This window comes from Piliocolobus tephrosceles, chromosome 11 (assembly GCF_002776525.5).
Source record: "Piliocolobus tephrosceles isolate RC106 chromosome 11, ASM277652v3, whole genome shotgun sequence".
In the NCBI taxonomy this organism is placed as follows: domain Eukaryota; kingdom Metazoa; phylum Chordata; class Mammalia; order Primates; family Cercopithecidae; genus Piliocolobus; species Piliocolobus tephrosceles.
In genome coordinates, this window is record NC_045444.1 from 10,253,118 (window position 1) to 10,269,664 (window position 16,547).

Sequence of the window (16,547 nt, forward strand, 5' to 3'; positions counted from 1 at the left end):
TCTCTCTTTCTCTCTTTCTCTCTTTCTCTCTTTCTCTCTTTCTCTCTTTCTCTCTTTCTTTCTTTCTTTCAATTGAGACAGAGTCTGGCTCTGTCGCCCAGAGTGCACTGGCTCGATCTCGGCTCACTGCAACCTCCACCTCTGGGGTTCAAGCGATTCTCCTGCCTGAGCCTTGCGAGTAGCTGGGACCACAGGCACCCTGCTGTAGAGAGGGGGTGTCACCATGTTAGCCAGGCTGGTCTCGAACTCCTGACCTCATGATCCGCCTGCCTCGGCCTCTCAAAGTGCTGAGATTATAGGTGTGAGCCACTGTGCTGGGCTGAGGATGTTTTTCTGAGAAGGATGATTGGGCTTCTTAAGACTGTCAAAGGTGGTCTGTGGCAAATAAAAGGCTAAGGACACCTCTACAGCTCTATTCTTAGAGACTCAGGCCCTGCCTCCTCTGTACTTCACCTTGATTCTTGTCTTATCTGTTTCTTCCAGCTTCCATCCTTTTGGCGACTACCAGAACTCTCCTTCTGACCAGTCTCTTTTAACTGAGGATTTCTTTGGTCCTAACATTGACTTGACATCTTCCTGAGGCTGCCTCTTCATTCTCCATCTCTGCTCCGGCAGTGCAGCTCAAGGGTAGTGGTCCTGCTCTGGCACCTGGCCCAGGCAATGACCCACAGTGCTGTGACTTCAGGACTGCCATGCACCAGACAGAAGGTGTGTTAGCCACCCAAGGCTACAAGGCCATCCAAGAAGCAGATCGCCCTTAGAAAAACAGCTAATAGCATCAGGCCAGGAGCGGTGGCTCATGCCTGTAATCCTAGCAATTTGGGAGGTCGAGGCGGGTGGATCACTTGAGGCCAGGAGTTTGAAACCAGCCTGGCCAACATGGAGAAACCCTGTCTTTACTAAAAAAAAAATACACAAGAAATTTAGCCAGGCATGGTGGCAAGAGGGAGGCTGAGGCAGGAGAATCGCTTGAACCCAGGAGGCGGAGGTTGCAGTGAGCCGAGATTGTGCCACTGCACTCCAGCTTGGGGGACACAGAGCGACTCTATCTCAAAAAGAAAGAAAGAAGGAAAGAAAGAAAGAAAGAAGGAAGAAAGGGAAAAACAGCTAATAGCATCAGCAGTACAGAATGGGAATTCCTGCAGTCCCACGTCCCGTGGACCTATTCCTGCCTCCGGAGGGTGTTGGCCCTACTTCTGTGGCTTCCCTGACCATGTCATTTCATATTTTGACACCTGGCTCATGACCTGCATTTGTAGTGCCACATATGGCCTTCTAGATTGAAGACGTCCGCATTTCCACTGCTCACTTAACCCCGTCAGTGGCCATATGGAACATATCCACCTCCCACAGTGCATCCTTGCATAGCCCGTCTGCCAGTTCGCAGTAATTAGGTTCGCCACTCCCTTGGTTTTCCTTAGCATTCCCACTCTGGCACCTGCTCAACATTTGGAGGAATTCCACGCTGCCATAAGACCAGAATGATGCCTTCAGGTGGCGGGAAAGAACCACTCCTAAATCTCCAACCAACCAACCCCATTTGTAGGAGAGGTCATGAGGGAGAGAACCCTGTGCAGCTCAGCTCCTGCACTCCCCGTGCGTCAGTGGCACACTCTGGCCTCTAGAGGGCTCTCCAAGAACAAGGAAGAGAAGGAGGCTCGGCACTGTCACAGAATGGGGGTCCAGGAGCTTACATCACCAGCTGCCCTGGAAAAGGGGGCTCATGTCCTGACCGTGTCTCTAAATGCACTGATGTCCTTTGGTATCCTTTGGGCAAGCATGTCCTACTTGATTTACCCTGACTGGTATGTTTTTTCTCTCTGGCTGCTGGCAACATTCATCTGTGACTGCTTAGGCTGAGCCTGGCCTCACCATCAGTACCCAAGCGCTCCCTTAATGGAGACTCCAGAGTTTGGCCAGGCGCAGTGACTCACTCTTGTAATCCCAGCACTTTGGGAGGCCGATGTGAGTGGATCACCTGAGGTCAAGAGTTTGAGACCAGTCTGGCCAACATGGTGAAACCCTGTCTCAACTAAAAGTACAAAAATTAGCCAGGTGTGGTGGTGCATGCCTGTAACCCCAGCTACTCAGGACGCTGAGGCAGGAGAATCACTTGAACCTGGGAGGTGGTTGCAGTGAGCTGAGATCACGCCACTGTACTCCAGTCTGGGCAACAGAGCCAGACTGTCTCAAAAAAAAATAAAAAATCCAGAGTTTGACAGACAGGTACAGTGGATATATCTAGAAAGCAACATGGGCAAATGTACATATCCAATCTCATCTAGGCATCTTTCTAGGATGAAACAGTGTTCTGCGTTATGTTTAGTTTTGACTTTGTTCTTTACGTTTACTGTCTGAAGTACTTAAAAATATTTTTCTTTTTCCATCTTATTTTGAAATTTCCAAACATCACAGAAGAGATGGAAAAAAGGTATAGTGAGCAGCTATATTCCACCCATTTTTTTTTTCTTTTGAGACAGTTTCTGTTACCCAGGCTAGGCTGGAGTGCAGTGGTGCAATCACGGCTCACTGCAGCCTCAAACTCCTGGGCTCAAAAGATCCTCCTGTCTCAGCTTCCCAAGTAGCCGGGATTACAGGGTGCATGCCACCACACCTGATTATTTGTCTGTTTGGTTTTTTGTAGAGATGGGGGTCTCACTTTTTTTTTTTTTTTTTTTTGCCCAGGCTGGTCTCAAACTCCTGGCTTCAAGTGATGCTCCTGCCTCGGCCTCCCAGAGTACGGAGATTCCAGGTGTGAGTCACCACGCCTGGCCAATTCAACCATTTGTAACATTTTGGACATCTGCGTTTCTTGTGCCTTCAGTCATCCCCCTATACATGTATATAATTGTGCACATTTGTGTACACCCACTTTTTTCCCCTGAACTGGATATACGTTCAGGCATAGTTGCTTCACTATAAAATACTTCAGTAAGTGGCCGGGCGCGGTGGCTCAAGCCTGTAATCCCAGCACTTTGGGAGGCCGAGATGGGCGGATCACGAGGTCAGGAAATCGAGACCATCCTGGCTAACACGGTGAAACCCCGTCTCTACTAAAAAATACAAAAAATAAAAACTAGCCGGGCGAGGTGGCGGGTGCCTGTAGTCCCAGCTACTCGGGAGGCTGAGGCAGGAGAATGGCGTGAACCCGGGAGGCGGAGCTTGCAGTGAGCTGAGATCCGGCCACTGCACTCCAGCCTGGGCCACAGAGCGAAACTCCGTCTCAAAAAAAAAAAAAAAAAAAAAAACTTCAGTAAGCATCCCCAAAGAAGGATAATTTTCGCCAACACTGACTTGCTACAGTGAGCTCCAGGGTCCGCAGAGAAACTGGGTCCTTTATTATTCAGTTATCCCCGCAGGTGTCTTCTCAGCAGGTGGATCAGTAGGGGAAGGCAGGCACCCAGTGCCAGGCTGTTGCCTCCAGCTGTTCCCAAGGGCCAGCCATTGAGCCTCTCTTTTAATGGTTTGGTGGGGCCTGGTCCTGATTCTAATTAAGAGGCCAGTCATTCAGATTCCAGGCTTCCCAGGAACAAAAAACCCACTAATCCCTTTATTTTATGTTTCACATTTTATTCTTTTTCAACAGGCCTTGCGGCCGGGTGCAGTGGCTCATGCCTGTAATCCCAGCACTTTGGGAGGCCAAAGTGGGTGGATCACTTGAGGTCAGAAGTTTGAGACCAGCCTGGCCAACGTGGTAAAACCTCACCTCTACTAAAAATACAAAAATTAGTTGGGCATGGTGGTGCATGCCTGTAATCCCAGCTACTCGGGAGGCTAAGTAAGGAGAATCGCTTGAACCCAGGAGGCAGAGGTTGTAGTGAGCCGAGATGGTGCCACTGCACTCCAGCCTAGGTGACAGCATGAGACTCTGCTTCAAAAAAAAAAAAAAAAAAGAAAAGAAAAGAAAAAAAAGGTCAGGCGTGATGGCTTACACCTGTAATCCCAGCACACTTTGGGAGGCCAAGGTGGGCGGATTGCCTGAGGTGAGGAGTTCAAGACCAGCTAAACCCGAGCTCTACTAAAAAAAAAAAAAAAAAAAATTAAAAAATTAGCCAGACACAGTGGCTTCTGCCTATGGTCCCAGCTACTCGGGGGGCTGAGGCTGGAGATTCTCTTGAACCAGGGAGGCAGAGGTTGTGGTGAGCCGAGATTGCACCACTGCACTCTAGCCTGGGTGACAGAGTGAGACTCTGTCTCAAAACAAAACAAACAAAAAACAGGCCTTGCATTCACACATTATAAATGTATGTACATGGCAAAGTCTTCCCACTTCTGTCTCTTGCTTGCTCACTTCTCTCTGGAAGAAACCAAACTTACTAGCTCTAGCGTGCCATTCCCAAGGTTGCCGACATGTTTACAAGCAAATCTGTGTATATATATGGTCCCCTTTTGTTATAGAAACAGTAGCACATTATATATGCTGTTCTGCACGTTTCCAACAATACTTTAAAAGCATGTAACTAGAATGAGGGTCTAAGTCCACGCAGCCAAAGACCATGGTTAGCAAGATAAAGATATGCAGATGAGCCGGGCGTGGTGGCTCACATCTGTAATCCCAGCACTTTGGGAGGCTGAGGCAGGTGGATTACCTGAGATCAAGAGTTGGAGACCGGCCTGGCCAACCAATATGGTGAAACCGGCTACTAAAAACACAAAAATTAGCTGGGTGTGGTGGCAGGCACCTGTAATTCCAGCTACTTGGGAGGCTGAGGTGGGAGAATCACTTGAAGCTGGGAGGCGGAGATTGCAGTGAGTCAAAATCGAGCCACTGCATTCCAGCCTGGGAGACAGAGCAAGACTCCTTTTCAAAAACAAAAAAATAAAAATAAAAATAAGGCCGGGCGTGGTGGCTCATGCCTGTAATCCCAGCACTTTGGAAGGCTAAGGTGGGCAGATCACGAGGTCAGGAGATCGAGACCATCCTGGCTAACACGGGGAAATCCCGTCTCTACTAAAAATACAAAAAGTTAGCCGGGCATGGTGGCACACGTCTGTAGTCTCAGCTACTCGGGAGGCTGAGGCAGGAGAATCGCTTGAACCCAGGAGGCAGAGGTTGCAGTGAGCAAAGATCGCGCCATTGCACTCCAGCCTGGGTGACAGAGCAAGACTCTGTCTCAAAATCAATCAATCAATCAATCAATCAATCAATCAATCACATGTGACCAGAGTGAAGGTCTAAGTCCAGGCCGCCAAAGAGTATGGTTAGCAAGATAAAGATGTGCAGCTGAGCTGGAGCAGTGGCTCACACCTGTACTCCTTGCACTTTCAGAGGACAAGGTGGGCAGTTCACTTGAGGTCAAGAGTTCGAAACCAGCCTGGCCAACATGGTGACCTCTCATCTCTACTAAAAATACAAAAAATTAGCCCAGCGTGGTTGTGTATGCCTGTAATCCCAGGTCCTTGGGAGGCTGAGACAGGAAAATCGCTTGAACCTGGGAGGTGGAGGTTGCAGTGAGCCGAGATTGTGCTGTCGCACTCCAGCTTGGGCAACAGAGCAAGACTCCATCTCAAAAAAAAAAAAAAAAAAAAAAAAAAAAGATGTGCAGATAAGAGCAGAAATTAACCAAAAGTCGATGGAAACTGCAGAAAGAAAACACCTCAAAGAGTTGTTGAGAGCTAAATTAATTGAATGTGGCTGGAATTGTAAAAGTAGTTAAAGAGAAAGGACTGGAGCACATTACTGTTGATGACTTGGTGGTTGAAATCACTCCAAAAGGCAGAGCCCTGGTACCCGACAGTGTAAAGAAGGAGCTCCTGGCCAGGAGCAGTGGCTCATGCCTGTAATCTCAGCACTTTGGGAGGCCAAGTAGGTGGATGGCTTGAGCCCAGGAGATCAAGCCCAGCCTGAGCAGCATAGCAAAACCTTGTCTCCCCCCTACCAAAAAAAAAATTAGCTTGACATGGTGGCACATGCCTATAGTCCCATCTGCTTGGGAGGCTGAGATGGGAGGATCACTTGAGCCCAAGAGTTTGAGGCTGCAGTGAGTTATGATCACTGCATTCCAGCCTGGGTGATAGGGCAAGACCCTGTCTCAAAAACACACACACATAAAACAAAAAAGGCAACTGTGGTTTTGACTGCTGCTAGTTAGTTTCCAAAGTGTCAGAGGCCAAGTACAGGCCAAGCACCATTAGAAATAGGGTCATCTTGCTGGTCCAAGTGCAGTGGTGTTTACAACCAATTGATCACAACCAGTTTCAGATTTCTTTGTTCCTTCTCCACTCCCCCTGCATCTCTTGACTAGCCAAAAAAAAAAAGAAAAAAAAAAAAAGAAATAGGGTCATCATTATTGTAGTGGACAGTAAGTATGGATGGACAATAATCAGAATGGCTTTACTCAAGATATTCTCCCCGATGTCTCACTGATTGTGATGTCCCTAGGCATAAAACATGAGAGAACTGCCCTAAAGTCTTGCTTGTTTTCTTTTTCTTTTCTTTTTTTTTTTTTTGAGACGGAGTTTTTCTCTCTTTGGAGTGCAGTGGCACGATCTCGGCTCACTGTAACCTCTGCCTCCTGAGTCCAAGTGATTCTCCAGTCTCAGCCTCCCGAGTATCTGGGATTACATGTGCGTACCACCATGTCTGGCTAATTTTTGTATTTTTAGTAGAGATGGAGTTTCACCATGTTGGCCAGGCTGGTCTCGAACTCCTGACCTCAGGTGACCCTACTGCCTCAGCCTTCCAAAGTGCTGGGATCACAGGTATGAGCACCGTGCCTGGCCTTACTTAATATTAAGAAGTACAAATGTTCTTCCCCCACCCCTGACCCCCCACCAATACAGGGTCTCGCTCTGTCACCCAGGCTGGAGTGTAGTAGCATGATCTTGGAACCTCTGTCTCCCGGGCCTCAAGCCATCCTCCTGCCTCGGCCTCCAGAGCAGCTGGGACTACAGGCATGTGTCACCACTCTGAGCTAATTTTTCTATTTTTTCAGTAGAGACAGGATTTTGCCATGTTGCTCAGACCTGGTCTCTAACTCTTGAGCTCAAGCAATTCACCCAGCTTGACCTACCAGAGGGTTTAAATTACAGGCATGAGCCACTGCACTTGGCCGAATAAGTACAAATGTTATAATTATGGAGTCCCCAGACCTGATTGTAGGGTCATTATCTCTCATCCAATTCTCACACCTGAGCCAGTTTATAGACTTAGCGCTTCTTGACTAAAGGGGAGGAAAAGCCCCAGGGAGGATGACCTTGCAGCGTGGCCACACAGACACATGACCTCTTCTTCCTTGCCTTCCCATGGGGGATCTGTGGCCTTTTACCATAGAGATTGTGCATTGTAGAAAGGAAAATACCCAGAACTGTTAGGGATTGCTGGATGCTGTCTCTTAACTGACGCTGTGTCCTGAGGAACTTTTATGTGGTGGGCTGAATAATAACCCCCCAAAATGTAGTCCACTTCCTAATCCCTGGAGTGGAAACTGGGAATACGTGGTTTGGCAGATGTCATTAAGCTGAGGATCTTAGATGGGGGCATTACCCTGGATTATCCATGTGGAGCCAACGTGATGGCAAAGGTCCTTAAGAGAGGGAGTTGGGAAGGTCAGAGAGAGAGAAGGACGTGCGACAACAAAGGAGAGATTGGAGTATGTGGGGCCACGATCCAAGCGATGTGGACAACTTCTAGAGGCTGGAAGAGGCAAGAAAACAGACTGTCCCCTAGAGCCTCCAAAAAGAATGCAGCTGGTCAACCCATTTTAAACTCCTGACCTCCAAAACGGTAAGACTTTGAATTCTAATTGTTTCCTGACAGGGCTGTAGGCACTGTGCATATTGACTCACGCAGGTAATTCTAGTATTTTGGGAGGCCAAGGTGGGATGACTGCTTGAGCCCAGGAGTTCAAGACCAGCCTGGGCAATATAATGAGACCCCCATCTCTTGAAAAAAAAAATCAACTGGTTGGCTGGGCACAGTGGCTCAAGCCTGTAATCCCAGCACTTTGGAAGGCTGAGGCGGGTGGATTACCGGAGGTCGGTTGTTCGAGACCAACCTGACCAACATGGAGAAATCCCATCTCTACTAAAAATACAAAATTAGCTGGGTACTGTGTCACATGCCTGTATTCCCAGCTACTCGGGAGGCTGAGGCAGGAGAATCACTTGAACCCGGGGGGGTGGAGGTTGCCGTGAGCCGAGATCGTACTACTGCATTCCAGCCTGGGTGACAGAGTGAGACTCCATCTCAAAAAAAAAAAAAAAAGTAAAGGACAGTTGAAGGCAACCCTCCAAGGAGAGTACATGAGTCATGGCCTATAATTTGATAACATCAAGGTTGACATGCTCTTACACTAAAGACAGTAAATAAAGTGGAAATCCTGGAGGCATTCCCAGGACGCGGGTTAATCAGAAGTCAACATGGGAGATGAGCGTCCAAGATGGAGTCACTAGTGTCTCCACACTAGTCAAAGTGGCGACTTTTGGAGTCATGATAAATGGAGTTATTGTCTAAGTTCATCCCACAGTAAGTCTAGTGTTCTGCGAACCCACTCTGTATTTTTTTTCTATACTCAATAACTGGTAAAAACCTCACAATGGCTCTCTGACCCATGGAAGGACGGCTGCTATTATGGTAGGAAGTGCCAATTGGAAGCCCTGAAATTGCCCCCACACCCCTTCAAAAGCAATCCAGCATCCCTTGGGAAATTTCAGAGATTAATATCACCATTAAAGAACACAAAGATGTGGAATTAGTGATTCCCCACTTAATTTACCTATTAGTTCTGTGCAAAAAAAAAATGATTTTGAGGAGGACAATGGATTGTTGTAAATTTAAATTCCAACTGTGGCCGGTCGTGGTGGCTCATGCCTGTAATCCCAGCACTTTGGGAGGTCGAGGTGGGCAGATCACAAGGTCAGGAGATTGAGACCATCCTGGCTAACACGGTGAAACCCCATCTCTACCAAATACACAAAAAATTAGCCGGACATGGGGACGGACGCCTGTAGTCCCAGCTACTTGGGAGGCTGAGGCAGGAGAATGGTGTGAACCCGGGAGGCGGAGCTTGCAGTGAGCCAAGATCGCGCCACTGCATTCCATCCTGGGCAACAGAGCGAAACTCCATCTCAAGAAAAAAAAAAAAAAGAAATCCAATTGCTTTATTTATTTATTTATTTATTTATTTAAAGATGGAGTCTTGCTCTGCTACCCAGGCTGGAGTGCATTGGTGCAATCTTGACTCATGGCAACCTCTGCCTCCCAAGTTCAAGCCATTCTCCTGCCTCAGTCTCCCAAATAGTTGGGATCACAGGTGCCCACCACCATGCCCGGCTCATTAGTTTGGTATTTTTAGTAGAGATGAGGTTTCACCATGTTGGCCAGGCTGGTCTTGAACTCCTGACCTCAGGTGATCTGCCTGCCTTGGCCTCCCAAAGTGCTGGAATTACAGGTGTGAGCCACCAAGCCTGGCCGCAAATGCTTTTTTGTAACAACCAATTAAGAAAAACCGTAAGGTGTTACTTGTTTTCACCTAGAAAGAATAGTGGTCCTATTTGCTGGAAAGCATTCAGCTCTTCTAAGGGACTCCACTTCAGTAAGACAGACTGGCCATACTTTTCTCCCTCCTGGTCCCAAGTCTAGGAATTAGAAGGAAACAACCCCCAAACCTTCTTCTTCTTTTTTTTGGAGGCGGGGGATAGGGTCTTGCTGTGTTGTCCAGGCTGGAGGGCGGTGGTGCAATTATGGCTCACTGCAGCCTCAGCCTCTTCAGGCTCACATGATCCTCCCATCTGGGCATCCCAAGTAGCTGGAACTACAGACACGAGCCACCATGTCTGCCTAATTTTTTTGTATTATTTTGTGGTGGGAGGTGGTTCACCATGTTGCCCAGGCTGGTCATAAACGCCTGGGCTCAAGCGACCCTCCTGCCTCGTTCTCCCAAAGTGCTGGGATTGCAGGTATGAGCCACCTTGCCCAGCCCCCAATTCTTGATCTCAGTGATTTCCCTCCTGTTCCTCTCTGATGAACTAATCTTCCCCCTCTGGGTTACCCTCTGCTTTTCATGGCTGAACAAGTTTCCCCTGGGATGGGTACTCTATGGAGCATAATATTTTAGTGACCATAACACTTTTTCTGCACTCTGTCTCACCAACTTGGAGTGCAAGTGATGGCCTTTTCATGTGTCACCTTTTGCACATGTGCAATCCATCACTATAATTTTTTTTTTTTTTAGACGCGAGTCTTGCTCTGTCATCCAGGCTGGGGTGCGACCTCGGCTCACCACAACCTCCACCTCCCAGGTTCAAGTGATTCTCCTGCCTTAGTCTCACAAGTAGCTGAGATTACAGTCACGCGCCACCACACCTGGATAATTTTTGTATTTTTAGTAGAGACAGGGTTTCACCATATTGGCCAGGCTGGTCTCGAACCCCTGACCTTGTGATCTGCCCACCTTGGTCTCCCAAAGTGCTAGGATTACAGGCATGAGCCACCGTACCCAGCCTCATCACTATAACTCTCATTGAGTTGCACTCCTTTTCCATCTGGAAATCAAACATTAAACGCCAACTTTGCTTTCCACAATCAATTTATTTGGCTATTGCATTAGGCCACTCTTGCATTGCTATAAAGAAATAACTGGGACTGGGTAATTCAAAAAGAAAACAGGTGTAACTGGCTCACAGTTCTGTTGGCTTTACAGGGACCATGATGCAGGCATCTGCTTGGCTTCTAGGGAGGCCTCAGGAAGCTTACAATCATGACAGAAGGTGAAGAGGGAACAGGCATGTCACATGGTGAAAGCAGGAGCAAGTAAGGGGGGGGATAAGGTGCCACCCACTTTTAAATGACCAGATTTTGAGAGAACGCACTATCATGAAGATAGCACCAAGCCTTGAAGGATCTGCCCCCACCCCAGACCCATACACCTCCCACAAGGCCCCACCTCCAGTACTGGGAATTATAGTTCAACATGAGGTTTGGGTGGGAGCTTAGAAACCTGGAGGATTCTATGCTGAGTCTCCAGCAGCTCAAGGGGCATTTACTGATTTCAAGGTGTGTCCTTTGCCCATCAGCCACCTGGATGTGAACAGAACAGCCGGCCAGCTCAATTGAGTGTATCCTCATGGATAGAGGAGGGAGGTGCAGAAAGAAGTGTTCATCCAGTATTGGTTGAGCAATGTTCTAGGGGCTAAGGATGTAGCACTGAACTAAATGATGTCCCTGTCCTCATGGAGTGACACCTAGTGGGGGATGCAAATTATCAACATACATAAAATGGAAAAAAATAGAAAAGGTGGAGGAGCGATAGTAAGTTTGAGGACTGAACTTCAAAAAATCAGGAAAGGTCCTTTGTTTTTGTTTGTTTTTTTGAGATGGAGTCTTGCTCTGTCACCCAGGCTAGAATACAGTGGCATGATCTCAGCTCACTGCAACCTCTGCCTCCCGGGTTCAAGTGATTCTCCTGCCTTAGCCTCCTGAGTAGCTGGGATTACAGGCTTGTGCCACCACGCCCAGCTCATTTTTGCAGTTTTAGTAGAGATGGGGTTTCACTACATTGGCCAGACTGGTCTGGAACTCCTTTGAGATTAGGCGATCCACCTGCCTCGGCCTCCCAAAGTGTTGGGATTACAGACGTGAGCCACTGTGCCTGGCTCTGGTGAATAGTTCTTAGACATGTCACTAAAAGCAAGATCCGTAAGAGAAAAATGGATAGATTGCACTTCACCAAAATTAAAAACTTTTGCTCTAAGAAAGATCCTGTTAAAGGCATGAGAAAACAAGCTATACACAGGGAGAAAATGTTTCCAAACAACAAATCTGACAAATAACCTGTATCTAAAATATATAAAGTACCCTCAAAACTCAATAGTGGAAAACCAAATAATTTAATTAGAGAATAAGCTAGGGCATGACGAGGCATTCCACCGAAGGATATACAGATTGCAAATGACCATGTGAAAATATGTTCATCATCACCAGCCACTAGGGAAGTGCAAATTGAAACCATCATGAGGAATTACTATATGCCTGTCAAAATAACAAAAATTTAAAAAATGACAGTACCAATTGTGGGTAAGAATGCGGAGAAAATGGATCTCTCATACACTGGTGGTGGGAATGTAAAATGGTACAGCCATTCTAGAAAACAGTTTGGCAGTTCCTTACAAGCAAAATGTACATTTACCACATGATCAAGTAATTGCACTCTTGGTCATTCATCTCAGATAAACAAAAACTTCAGTCTAGGCCAGGCACGGTGGCTCATGACTGTAATCCCTGTATTTTGGGAGGCCGAGGCAGGCAGATCACTTGAGGTCAGGGGTTCGAAAACAGCCTAGCCAACATGGCAAAACTCCATCTCTACTAAAAATAAAAAAATTAGCCGGGTGTGGAGGCACACACTTGTAATCCCAGGTACTCGGGAGGCTGAAGCAGGAGAATCACTTGAATCCAGAGGCGGAGGTTGCAGTGAGCCAGATCACGCCACTGCACTCCAGCTTGGGTGACAGAGCAACACTCCATCCCAACAAAAACAAAAACATACAAAAAACTTGTGTCTATGTAAAAAACCTGTACATAGGGCTGGGCGTGGTGGCTCATGGCTATAGTCCCAGCACTTTGGGAGACCAAGCGGGGAGGACTGCTTGAGCCCAAGAGTTCGAGACCAACCTGGGTAACATGGTAAGACCTGATTTATTAAATAAATAAAGAATTTTTTTTTTAGTTGAGATGGCGTCTTGGTCCTCACCCAGGCTGGAGTGCAGTGGCGCGATCTCTACTCACTGCAACCTACGCCTCCTGGGTGCAAGCAATTCTCTTGCCTCAGCCTCCTAAGTAGCTGGGATTACAGGCGCCCGCCACCATGCCCAGCTGATTTTTGTAATTTTAAATAAATAAATAAATAAATACATAAATAAAAATACAAATCTGTACATGAATGTTAATAGGAGCTTTATTTGAAATAGTCCAGAACTGGAAAAAACCCAAATGTCCTTCAATAGGTGATGCTAAAATGAATCTGTTTGTACCATGGAATATTACTCAGTAATAAAAAGGAATAAACTATTGATATCTACAACTTGTATGGCTCCACAGGTGGTTATGGTGAGTAAAACAAATAAATAAATAAATAAGCTACAAACTAGATGATTCTATTCATATAACATTGTAGAATTGAAAAATTTTATATTCAGTGATCAAAATGATGGTTGCCACCGTCTAGGGGTCTTGGGGATAGGAAAGTAGTTCTGACTACATAAAAGGGTAGCACAAGGGAGATCTTTGTGGTGCTGCAATAGTCGTGGGTCTTCATTTTGGCAGTAGTTACACAAATGTACAGATACATACAAAACTATGGAAATACACCTGTCTCCCCCACATAATGTACCAAGTCAATTTCTGGTTTTGATATTGTAACATAGATATTTGAAATGTAATCATTGGGGGAATGGACTTAAGGGTACAAAATACCTCTGTGTACTATTTTTGCAACTTCTTGCGAATTTATAATTATTTCTAAATAAAAAGTTTAAGTTTTTTAAAAATCTGTTTTTATTCAAATAAGGTAGCACTTTTCAGAGAAAGGTTTAGAAAAGGTGAAATCCAACTTTCTTAGAAGCTCTGCACTAGCACTTAGTTGTATTTTAAAACTAAGCAAACTTTGGGTTTGTTCATGTATCACATAGCAGAAGATCAAGATAAGGCCAAGAAGAAGTATATAATCAACTTTGTAATATGGTGAATTAACAATTTCCTTTTTATGGAAGCATGAGCCGATGTGATTTAAAGAGGGCTAGAAAACACACTAAGGAAAGCTAACGCAACAGCTCCCTTGTGAAATAAGTTTTAAAATGCTCGTTTTTTTTTCTTTTTGTGTGTGTACACATTTAGTTTTATTGTAACAAAGCAACTTGTACACTTTTAACGTTTAAAACTGAGCAGGAGCTTTCCTTTCCAGTGAAACAAAATGTAAAAATAAACAGGAACAAAATTACAAGAGAGAATGTCAATTCCAAATAAGATCCTAGGGGTTCTGCTGATTCTCCCACCGAGTGGCAGGGCTCAAGTCATCATTAGGAGATAATTTATTTTAAAAGTGTCATCTTATGCAAGGATGTCTGTCAAACATCACAATTAAACATGCCAAAGGAGAAGCCATGTTGTAAAAATGTCCACTTAACCCATCCAAACATCTCAGACCCATTCTTTGCTGACTTCTGGAATCCCATTTTAAAACATTTTTTCTTTCTTTTTTTAAACAAGGGAAAGTAGAAAGATGTTGGTAAACGTTAACTGTCCATATTCACATAGAGACCCAGTGTACTCTCCGAGCCCAACATACAGAGACAGCAGGAAGAAAGCTAGAATGGAATGCTCTAGAGCCCTCCAGCTTCCAGCAGAGCGAAGGGGGCAGGTTTTTCTTTTTTTCCACAGAGCTGGGTGGTGTTGATTCCATACAGTTTTTGCTCAGAGAGGAAGGGATAAAAATGAATTTCGAACAGAAAGGGGTAGAGACTCTTTTCCCATTGTATTCTGCTCAAGGTATTTCCCCCAAAATAAGTTGAGAACCATAGTGTAAAGAAACCTCAAGAACAGGGAGACTGAGCACAAGTGGGGGGCGGGGGGGAAAGACTGCAACTTGCTCCCAGGGACTGGAGAAAATGTAAAAAAAAAAAAAAAAGGAAGGCTGGAATCCATCAGTGTTCTATTAGTCATCTCCTTCATCCTCCTCTCCTTCCTCCCCTTCATCATCATCTTGACTTATGTTTATCTCCTAAAACTATTTTGGGCCAGGTGTGGTGGCTCATGCCTGTAATCCCAGCACTGGGGAGGCCGAGGCGGGTGGATCACCTGAGGTCAGGAGTTCGAGACCATCCTGGCTAACAGGGTGAAACCCCGTCTCTACTAAAAATACAAAAATTAGCCCGGTGCGGTGGCGCGCGTCTGTAATCCCAGCTACTGGGGAGGCTGAGGCGGGAGAATCGCTTGAATCCGGGGGCGGAGGTTGCAGTAAGCCGAGATTGCGCCACTGCATTCCAGCCTGGGAGCCAGAGCCAGACTCCAACTTCAAAAAAATACAAAAGTATTTTTGGCTTTTCATTCACTTTGACTTAATATAGTTAAATACATACCCTCCAAAGAGATAATTCGTTTCTGGGTGGGTTAAATGCTACCTATTCCAAAACAATTTTAAACTGGTTTACATTAGGAAGAAGAAAGAAAGAAAAGAAAGAAAGAAAAGAAAGAAAGAAAGAAAGAAAGAAAGAAAGAAAGAAAGAAAGAAAGAAAGAAAGAGAGAAAGAAAGAAAAGAAAGAGACAAAGCACTCCCTGCAGACTAAGCTGCAGCTGCACGAATAAGCTAAGCTAAATCGGCTCCTAAAATGTAAAAAGTTTTCCTTTCATCATGCCCCCTGGAAGTTAGCTATCAAAATTTTAGGGTTTAAAGTCGAAGATGCTCAGAAACATTAAGACAACTGTCCTCACTGTGCCACCGAAAGGCTAAAGGGAGTAAGCTTTTAACAAACGTTTAACGGAGTAAGTCCCAGAGTCCACATTGGATTTCATCGACTGTTAAAGCTCTCAGGTCTCAGCTGTTGGCCCAACGAACCTTCCCAAAACCTTGAAGACCGGCAGCCGACCCACCACCCTGGAGAGCGGAAGTGCGGGGAGACGCTGGACGCCCCGCCTGGGAGATAAGACGCCGACCGCCCGACGCTCTGGCCTGCTAGGTCTCCACTCGGTAGCCGGAAGTCCTCTAGCGTTCGCCTTTAGGAAGCGGAAGTAAAAGGGCAGCCGGCAGCCGGGCAATTGCTTTGCGAGGCTGGGTGTTGAGCCGAGCCGCGGGAAAGGCGCGTGTCGGCTTCTCACTGGCGCAGCCTGCACCGCCGCTGCAGCCCCGCCCCGCCCTGGCGTTGTCCCTGGCCCTGTGGCGGACTAACCACGGCCCGGGCATAGGCGGCAAGGGAGACGCGAGCGGTGCGTGTGCCGCGGCTGCGCTGCCGGTGACAGGTACCCAGGGGTGGCGTGAGGAGGCCTCATGGACAGAGAGAGGGTTTGGGGCGCAAGGCGACCCTGTGTCCCCGTCACATTGAACTTTCGCCTCTACCGTGAGTCAGTTTCCCCTCTGGTGTCCCATCCCTTCCCCTATTCGCGAGCGCCCTGAGTTGCCCTCGTAGTGGTCTTGGCAAGGTATCGCTTCCGCTGGGGTGGCGGCTGGCTCTGTTCAGAGATCTTGAACCTTTTTTGAAGGGCTTTAGATCCTTGTGCCCAAGTGCAGAAGGAAGTGGGGGAAGTGTCCTACCATGAATTTAGACCAAGCTTGATCCTCAGTGAGTTGAGAACCAGCACTTTGCTGGACCCTGATTGCAGAACGACGTGCTTTTTAAAATAGATTTCTATTTTTCCTAAAATGAATTCGGGTTGATGGGCCTTGGTTGCTGTTTTCGTTTAATACTGTGATGTGTTGGCTGGAAATTGGATGATCCGGTTTCACTTTTAGTGTGGGACCTGCCAGATTGAGATCTGCAGCGTCGCCAATAACATAGAGATGTGAACTGTTTTTGTTCCTTGGCCAGAATCTGCAGTTGTTTTGCATTTCTTGCC

The 16,547-nt window shown here is 46.6% G+C and overlaps 1 protein-coding gene across 4 annotated transcripts in view; it reads left to right on the forward strand.

The window, feature by feature from the left end:
* Positions 1 to 15,728: 15,728 nt before the first annotated feature.
* The window catches only part of UGGT1 (UDP-glucose glycoprotein glucosyltransferase 1), a 108,188-nt gene continuing 107,369 nt past the window's right edge, over positions 15,729 to 16,547 (forward strand). For 3 of the 4 annotated variants that reach the window (XR_002734397.3, XM_023225569.3, XM_023225570.3), the window contains exon 1: positions 15,810 to 16,051. Coding sequence is in view for 2 of the 4 variants with exons in the window: in XM_023225569.3 (XP_023081337.1) it covers positions 15,982 to 16,051 (70 nt within the window). In the remaining 2 variants the exon portion in view is untranslated. Of the gene's footprint in view, positions 16,052 to 16,547 lie in introns of all 4 variants that reach the window. The other variant, XM_023225571.2, reaches the window with a different exon arrangement.